This window comes from Pholcus phalangioides, unplaced genomic scaffold, assembly GCF_987345545.1.
Source record: "Pholcus phalangioides strain wild (caught in Gottingen) unplaced genomic scaffold, Ppha-v1.0 ptg000011l_1, whole genome shotgun sequence".
NCBI classification, from domain to species: Eukaryota; Metazoa; Arthropoda; class Arachnida; order Araneae; family Pholcidae; genus Pholcus; species Pholcus phalangioides.
The window spans coordinates 7309965-7319596 of record NW_028301604.1 but is presented as its reverse complement, the minus strand read 5'-3'; the positions used below and the strand labels follow the sequence as shown (position 1 = coordinate 7319596).

General features: G+C 30.8%; 1 protein-coding gene across 1 annotated transcript in view; it reads right to left on the bottom strand.

Moving 5' to 3' along the window:
* Nucleotides 1–1421: 1421 nt before the first annotated feature.
* DPCoAC (dephosphocoenzyme A carrier) overlaps nucleotides 1422–9632 on the bottom strand; it is a 29350-nt gene continuing 21139 nt past the window's right edge. The window contains exons 5-8 of the mRNA XM_089238920.1: nucleotides 7963–8152; nucleotides 3819–3935; nucleotides 3343–3494; nucleotides 1422–2669 (exon numbers count right to left, since the gene is read on the bottom strand). Coding sequence (XP_089095046.1) covers nucleotides 2353–2669; nucleotides 3343–3494; nucleotides 3819–3935; nucleotides 7963–8152 — 776 coding nt within the window. The 3' untranslated portion in view covers nucleotides 1422–2352. The remainder of the gene's footprint in view (nucleotides 2670–3342; nucleotides 3495–3818; nucleotides 3936–7962; nucleotides 8153–9632) is intronic.

Here is a 9632-nt window from a genome sequence, read left to right as displayed (position 1 = left end):
ATTTTTTTTTAAATCAGGGTTCAACTGTATTCTAAATTTGCTTATTACCATGAGAAAATTAATTTCTGCAATAAAATAGAAATGAAACAAAATAAAAAAATGTATATCATAACTAATAATAAAATTGATATTTAAATACTCATGTAAAAAAACTAAAGGCGGCTAAACAAATGACATTGGCATATATAGATTGGTTTGGATTTTAAATAGCAGTTTATTAAAGCGTAATTATAAAAACAAACTAAAGAAACAATCTTCATACAAAACCTTTAAATGCTTCACTGAAACATAATAATCGAGGATGAATCATAATTTTAGTGTTTTTCTGCTTGTTTTTTAACTTTTGATTTAAAAATGAGTACGGATTTGAATTGTTTCTTTTAAACAGGTTGGCAAAGTATCGAAAATGCATTTATTTCAATTTTTTCAATCTCATACACTCAGTTTATCTTTAAGCAAAATATTAAGTGTATAAATTCTGCCTTTTTCCAATAGATGGTGTTAGTAATACTGCTTATTTGCCTTATTAAAAGTGAGGAGAAAGAAATTTTACTTCATCAATTTTATTAATGACTTATCAAACAAAACTGAAGCAGAACTATACCATTTACTGCTGCATATTGATAGTGAACATGCTTCATCAAACACAACTTGCAAAAAAGTTCTACAGCTTAAAAATAATGATTCCAATATGCATGACAGAGAGCATTAGCATCGGAAGCTTTACTAGATGAAGATCCTTGCAAAACACAATCAAATTTAGTTGCTGTATTAAATATCACTCAACCATGCATTTCTCAACATCTACATGGAATGGTTGCAAAGCAAGGAAAGTGGGTCACATATGAATTGTAAGAAAAAGGCACATTAAACATTTTAAAAACCATAAGTAAATTAATGTTTCAAAGACAAAAAACAAAAGTTTTTTGAATAAAATTATTACTGGAGATAAAAAATAGATTAACTAAATCAATCCTAAATGACCAAAGGCATGGGTACATCCAAGTGAACTAGCTCCATCAATGCCAAAACGGAATATTCATGGAAGTAAGGTTATGATGTGTATCTTATGGGACCCAAAGTTCATAGTCTGCTATGAGCTGTTACAACCACATTAGACAATCCGTCCTGAACGTCACAAACAACAGTTTGAGAAATGCACTGTCTAAAAGCACTACACTGGGTGTGTGTTGCCCTACCCACTGTATTCTACAGATGTTGTTCTTTAAGATTACCATTTGTTTTTTTTCCATGCAGAGCAGTTAAGTTCTTATGTGGATTTCAAAAATTAGCTTGGAGAACTGGATTAATTCAAAGCAATTTGACTTTTTTACAGAATCTGTTTGTTGCCTGACAGATTGGTGATTGTTGCACCTTGTGATGGAAAATATATTTTAATTTTTTATTATTTTTTTCATTTTAACAATAAAAATGTCTTTCATGGGGACTGTAAAATAGGTGCATTCATATTTATACACCCAATAAATTTTATAACAAAAATCAATCTCATAAACATTGAAAATATAAATGACATATATTATGAATATTACTTCAGACACCTCAATCACATTTAGAGTCAAAATGTCTACAAAATTATTAATTTAGCAAATTTTACACTTTTGAAGTGAATGCAGCCTTCATTAAATTCCTGTACCAATTCGTTCAAAAAATTTAGTACATTAAAATCTATTAAAAATTCTTAAAAACTGCAGGTTTCAGTGACAACTTTGTATATATTCAAATTTTAATTTTTTAAAAATTTCTAGCATTCATACTTTCACAACAAAACAGATGCACAACACTATTACTCTTTGTGATCAGAAAATATTGCAAAACATATATATATATATATATATCTCTATAACTGATGTTAGTATCACACACTCTACACAACTATGTAAATTTGGTACCTGTGAGTTGCTGAAACACAGACTGTAGTTCACAAAATTTTCCAAAATACAAAACATCCAGTTTCTTTCTTGATTTTATCATAGAAATATATAGGTATGTAAAATAATATGTGTATGCAAAAAAATGGCAAAATTTTCAATAACAAAAGTTTCTAATATATACTATATAATTAAAAAGATGTTTTTTTCACACATAACAAAAAAAAAAACAAATAATAGAATTAAACTCTAAAAACATAACAAGTTTGAACTTGTTCAGATTATTAATGAAAGAAAAAATAATTAATAGTTTCCATATTCTTGTTGAAATGGCCATTAGTTCATAATGAAGTTGGCTAACTTACAAAATAACCAGCAATGTACCAGCAATTGAATTATTTTCTAACAGACACCCAAAGAACTAAGTAATACCATTGGCACTGAAATATAAACAAATAACTGATCATCTATGGGAAAACAATCTGAGATCAAGTAGAAAATTTTGAATTATGTCAAATGTTGTAAAGCTTATGCCCACTGCTATTGGTCCTTTAACCCAATTTAAACTCAGTCCTTTATATAACCCTCTAATTATTCCTTCATCACTAACTACTTTTGTTATTGTACTTCTGATAGTACGATAAGAATTCCCTGTCAAACTTGCAGTCTGCATTCGCCTTCTTACAATATCAAGGGGATACGAAGCAGATTGGCCAAGTAAACCAGCAGCAGCTCCAAACAAAAGGCGTTCAGAGGGATGGATAGGCTTGTCAGTATATTCTGAAAAATTGAAAAAATATAATGGTCATAATAGTGGTAATAAATAGACACATAATGGTTTAACTTTTAAAGAAACAAAAAAAAAAATATTGATATTAAGTTTACAAGAGAAAATCTTTTGAGTGAAAAAAAAATGACCATAAAACAAGCAAATGAATCAAATAGTCAAAGCCACAGAAGCAAACTTCAGGGGTTCAAAATTTTATGTTTGCTATATCTGGCAATTTGTTGTAACTGATCTGATGAGAAAATGGGAATTGACACAAAAAGTCATAAAAATCATTATAGGCTTTAGGTGGAGTCAAATGATTAAACTTGCCATAGCAGTTTTTCTATGAATTTAAATCCCTAAAAAAATCTTAGACCACGTAGTAGTGGACTATAGTTCACTATAGTCATACACAATAACTTTATATGTAGGCCTATAGTAAATCAGGCCACCAGTAATTTCATTCTGCATATCAAGAGATTAGTTATAAGCCAGGTGAACTATAGCAGTGTTTGACTGCATTACCATGTTTTGCAGAACATGGAATTTTTTTATGAATTGTTCTGTAATTTCCATTTATACACTTCAAATGTTTTGATATGATTTACAACCATAGAGAAATTGAAATACATTTTTAGTGATAACAACTGAAATTATAAAATTCAAGTATGGAATAAAATGTACCGCTATGGGCTATTTTCAAACTTTCATATGTGAAGAAACCAGTTCCAGAATATGGAATGACACCAAGCACTGTTGGTGTGTAGCCACGAAACAGTGTCATGGGTCCTTCTTTTCGCCAAATCTTTACAAAAACTTGAAACAAGCTGTTGTACCTAGAGATAAATAAATTACTTTTATAATAATTAACTGATAATAAAATAATAAATAAATGAATTCAACGAAATTGATCAAGAATATTAATTCATATAGCTTAACTTCAATTAATATTCCAAAATTTCACTTATTTCTATCATGAGTATTAAAGTTTCATTTTTTGTTATTAAACATGTAGTTAATGAACAAAAAACTTTTTTTTTAAATAAAGTAATTTGAGAAGATCAAAATTAGATCATCACAAACCACTAGCTTGATAAATAGTAAACTTATTTACAATAGTATGTATACAATGCAAACAAGAAAATATTTTAGATAACTACATTTCTTTGTGTGTGACTGCCATTCTAGCTCTTGCCAGATCCAAAGGATAAGTAAATGTACTTGAAAATACTCCAGCTAATGATCCTGCTAAAAATGATTTCCCTGGACTAGCTTTTCTGAAATATTCAGAATGAAAAATCATGTGCACATGAAATATAAATTTTCCCATAGATACAACCAAATAAAAATTGCTACATCAATTGGTACAGGAAGTAAGAGTATTTAACACTGACTAGTCTGGTAATATGGAATAGCATGTTGAATATGCCTTAAGTTATGGCCGCTATTCTTTTGGTTATATGGGACAATATTTTTGCAAAGATGGTGTGTCTGGTTATATGGAATACTATAAGCATCATCTGCACATAAAGACAATGCAGAATATGTCTTTGAAACAGGAAGTTTTCAAAAGATAGAAGAGGAATCTGGAAATAATGTATGACTTGTTCTACGTGGGGACCCACTTTGACTGTTCTGGGCAGAGAAGGGAAACACTTTGGTAAATGAGAATTCACCCATAAACTATTAAAACAAACTATGAAATCATATTATTCTTCACTGTCATAGACTTTCATTAAATATAGTTTTTAATCAATTTCAGTGCGAGTCTTCATTTTGAACCTCCACCCCATTCCATATTACTTGACTGTTTCATATTACTCTCCTGATAACATTCATTTAAATACCTTTTCTTCTCAAACATCGACAAATGTATGGTATTTGAAAATAAACACAATGTAACAAGAATAATATACATTTTATAAAAATACAGGTTTCACGTTGTCATTGTTTAGATTGGTTTAATAAATCAAATACTGTGTATTCCTATTAATTGCCATGGCAAGCAAGAGAGACCAGCATGCCGGAAATACTCGTATTACACTGGCATGCCAAGAAATTCAAGTCACATATTCTGGAAAATTCTTAAATATTTGGTTAAAATAATCTCTTGAATTCGCTGGTTTCAACCTCTCCTGTTCAAGGCATTTTAGGATTCTTCGTGTTTTTTGAACTATATTAAAGATAGTTCAAATTTCACATTTACTACTATGAATATCAATGTTTTTCAAATGTCTGATACTAAGCATATTTGTTCTCTCTGATAAGATGAGCTTAACAGAAAAATCAGTAGGCTCTGAGACATTTTTGACCATGTGGTTCGGATTTGAATTAGCAGGACGAAAAAATTTTATTGGTTTGCTGCTACTAATACACATGCATTGGCTGGAAATTTGAAAGCCAAACATGATATGCTGTCCTTAAGTTGCTGCTATAAATTAAGCTTTAGTTTTAACAGCACTACACCTTTCATATTGACCAGAAAATTCTTCCATCATCAGAGGTCAACTTACACAGGTTTTACTATATAAACTGCAGCATGTCAATAGAATTTAACCATAAACAAGAACCTATAATATGAAAGACAATTCAGCATAGAATGAAGATATGATTCTATTCAATATCTACAACCAACACATTAACTATTTCTCATTAAACAAACTCATAAACTTTGAATAGCAAAGGATCAAATGTTTCAAGAAGTTACAATACTTTCTTCCTCTTTACCTACAATAGCTTCGATAGTTTCTTCTATAATCTTTCTTGATAAATTAAATTATTACACATAAGTCAGCATACAAGAAAGGCAATCTTTTATATAAATAAAAGGCCACAACAGGCAAAATGCCCAATGAGGTGGCTGAGAAACAAATATATATTTTTATAAAATTTTCATAAACATGTACGCATTAAAATACACTAAAAAAATAGGGAAAATGCCAAGTTCATAGCGTACATAGCAAAATGTATTACAAAAAGATTGTCCAAAATGCTTTTGGATGTTATTTTGTAGTGTGTAAGGTGCCTATAAAGGAGAGCGGATTCATCATCCATCTTTGAATGTAAACCGGTTTGCTTCTGTAAATGATACCTCAGAAATTGTTTAAAAAAGAACAGGATGGGGAACAGCAATAATACTGCTATCACACTTCTGCTCAAAGATGGCAGATGAATCAGCCTATTAAGAGATGTTTTTGGCTCAAAATATACTGAGAAATTCAATTTTTCAGTATATTTTGAGCCAAAAAAACAATCTCTTAATATAAAACGCCACCTGGGGCACCAAATGGCTGTAGTTAAGGGTGGCTGCAATGTCTCCACTCAGTACTTCATGCTAGTAGTGTGTGTTATAAAGAATTAAAAAGTGTGTGTCTGGTGTATTAATTAGCGCACTTGCCTGTATGCAAGAGGATCTGGGTTCGATTCCCGGAGGAGACAAATAATTTTTTCCCAAATATTTGTTTCAGCATAAAATCCAGAAAATTCAATTTCTCAATCAGCCTATTATTTCAAAGAGATCTATTAATAAGAATCTTCCCACAGCGGCCTATCAGTTAGAAATTCCTTAGAATAGAGACCAGGCTTCATTCGATTGGCCAGTAATAGTACTTGATCACACTAAGGTTTAAACAAAGAGTACTTAAAGTAGTTCTATTAAATAGAGGAAAGAAACGTACCATATTCACATTATGCAGAAATATCTACCTAAAGTACTTATAAGTACTAAAAAAACTTGTATTACATAATGAATGCAAAAAGAAAAAATATATTTTTTCTATAATTCCAAAATTTAACCAAAAAGCAACTTTCTACAGTTATTGAAAAGTTACCAGCATTTTTATTAAAAAACTAGCAAAAATACCCGGGTTTTCTTCGATTGCTGAGAGGATTGAAAAAGTGACAAACCATTATAAAGGCATGTGCATGTCTGAAACGCATTGTTAGGGAACCACGACAACACTGAAGTAAACATTCCGAAAGTGACTGTTGGGGGCCCAAGAACCATTGTTGTCCAATGGTTTTTGGCATTTTCCCTGCTCTGACAAACTTTTAAAGTAGCCTACGGTTCAATCCCCGCCCTGTTTGGTATATGTGCAAAATTTGGGGACAATCGGTCTAAAATTGTAGATTTGTATAAAGAACAAGCATACATACTTTCACATTTATATATAAGATACATTCCATCAGAAAAATGAAAGACACAGCTTGAAATCTCCCATTGCAACATCTCAAATTAATGTGTGTCCCAAAATGATATAGAGCCACCTGTATTTTTTATTTTTTCCTAAACACAGGAAAACCCCTCTTAGCGGACACCCTCAGATATGGTCACCCCTCTTTTACAGCCAAATAATAATTTCCTATTGTATAATAAAATTATGAAATTCAAACCCCTGATTCAGTCACCGCCCCCTTTCACAGACGAATGTTTTTGTCCTGCCACCGGTGTCTGCAAAAGAGGCTTTACTGTGTACGTTTATCCTGATAAGGGCTGCTATATAACACCCATACCTAGCTTGTATTAAATCTTTCAGAAAAAAAATTTTGAAATTTCGAAGAATAAAAAATATCAAATATTCTTTTAAAGGCTGTCCCAAAATGATAGAGCCACATAGGTTTATCGCGCTGTCATGTGAATTTTGCCATGTTTGTGCAATAAAACTTTTCTAGTTATTTGAAATTGAAGGGGCCGTATGGCACCAGAAAGGCTGTCCTCCGTTATTGACGAAATGCCAGAAAAATGTGATTCTACACAAAGTAAGTAATTCTTCCATAAGTTTAGCACCTTTTCCTAATAGGAATATATCTAGATCTACAGTTCCTCACGTTCTTCGGCATTGTAAATACATCTGCAATGCTTACTCATATGAAACTAAGTGAGCATTATAAAGAGGAAAGACTTCACTGGGTGAAATATCATATGCCATGGACTTACAAGTGGCATAATGTCATTTGGAGTGATGAAAAAAAGTGAAAAAAAACTGAAGAAATATCAGAAAGGAGAACTAAGCTATCATAAGCATCAACAGGGAGGCAGAAGTGTAACCGTCTGGGTATTTTATGGTATTAATATTTTGTGGGATTTAAGTGGGAACTATCAATATATCCCTTTCTTTTGATAAATATCATGGAATATAATATACACGGAAAAGTATATATTAATATAAAAACACACTTTCAAGACAATGTGCTTTGTGACGTGCCAAACCAAATTAGCTATAATTAATACAAATACCAGAGTTACACTTATAAAGTTTATTACCAAATAACGAAGTCTTTTAAATGTATACCTAAAGCATTTACCTTTCTTCATTTGTTTCAACTTTCAAAATCCTTTTCCACTGTTCATGAGCAGCATATTGTATTGCAGCATAAGGAATGATTCGAGCCAATGTGGCAGAATTTCCCCGCCATAGACTTAATAGTCCAGAGGATTGGTAACTTTTCAATATGAATTGAATAGCTTCTTGGGCAGAAAAATGTTTGTTTGTAACTACAAGCAAAAAAAAATTATAAAATATTTTAAAACATTGCTTCAAATGCATCATGTATTTTTTTAATAATAAAAAAGGTAAATGGGAAAGATGACTTAACCACCAATTTTCAACTTTATTAACAAGTTAAATAAAGAAATGAGCAAAGCAAGTGATGAAGATTGATATGGTTGAGATATCAGCCAAAGAAGCTGGAAAATTTATCAAAACTTTCCAGTGAGCTTGATATTTTTTTTCAAGTTTTACTGTAAACTTACTGTTATTGTAAATGAAGTTTTCAGAAAGATTTCAGCGTCAAATCAATACACTGATCCTGCTAACGCTGTTACTTGCCATGTCATAATCTTCAAAAAATTATATAGCCAAGATTCATCCTTCTAAAATTACAGAAATTCAAAATGTCACTCATATGCATGAGAAGCATTCGGAAAGTAATGTGCAAGACTGGTGTCATAACCTTAAAAAAAGCAGAAAAATACTTCTGCCTTTGTTAGAACACCTGCACTTTGTCACGTGACTATTCATTCTTACAATAATCAAGCAAGGTCTTTCTGGACTATCAGTTGAGGTTCCAATAAAACCGTATGTATCCTTCAATATAGTATAAGACATGGTTTCATTTCAATCTTTGTAACCAAACAAGATAGCCCAGAAATTCTTGTTTGGTTACTATTATAACACATTAGGCTATAAAGACTTATGGACTTTATTCTCTAACAGTGTTCATTTCTTTATACAGTTTGTATAACCATTAAAATAAGAACAGGAGTATCAGTAAAAATTTCATGTGTTTTTCTAAATAATATAATGTAATACACAAAAGTATTAAATTAACAAGATTAGTCCTTTGATGGATGAAATAAAAATTTAAACAATTTAAATGAGCTTTCATATCTTTGATGATGAACATTTAAAATCAAGATGGATATAAAAAAAACACCAAATTTTTATTGTAAAATGAGATCTACTCACAATGAAAATTTGAGTGTGAAGTTATAACACATTTTATTAAGATATAAACTATACAGCCTATCAACCAACACCCATGCTTAAATTACTGGACTAATTTACATATATCAAAAATACAAGTCTGGGTGCTATATTTTCCAAAACAAAAGATACAAACAAGAAACTAAATATTTCACATTCCCAAAGAGACACAATGCTGCTAGGCACTGAATTCTGACACATACAGTATAAAGGAAATGTAGAAAATTTGTACACCAAATTTAACAAAAAAAAAGCAAAATCATGAAGTATAGCAAAAACAGAGAAAAAATAGTATTTGTAAAAATTCTTAATATGGCTTGAAATGACCTTGTAAAGTTAAACATGGCTGGAAATGACAAGGAAAATATTAAATTATATTTTTTTCATAGTGTAGTTTTTATAGTGAGCAGTAATTTAAGTTACTTGCTGAAAATACAGTTCATGCCGCTTAATGTGACCACATAGGGACTCAAGGTTTTCAAAAACGGA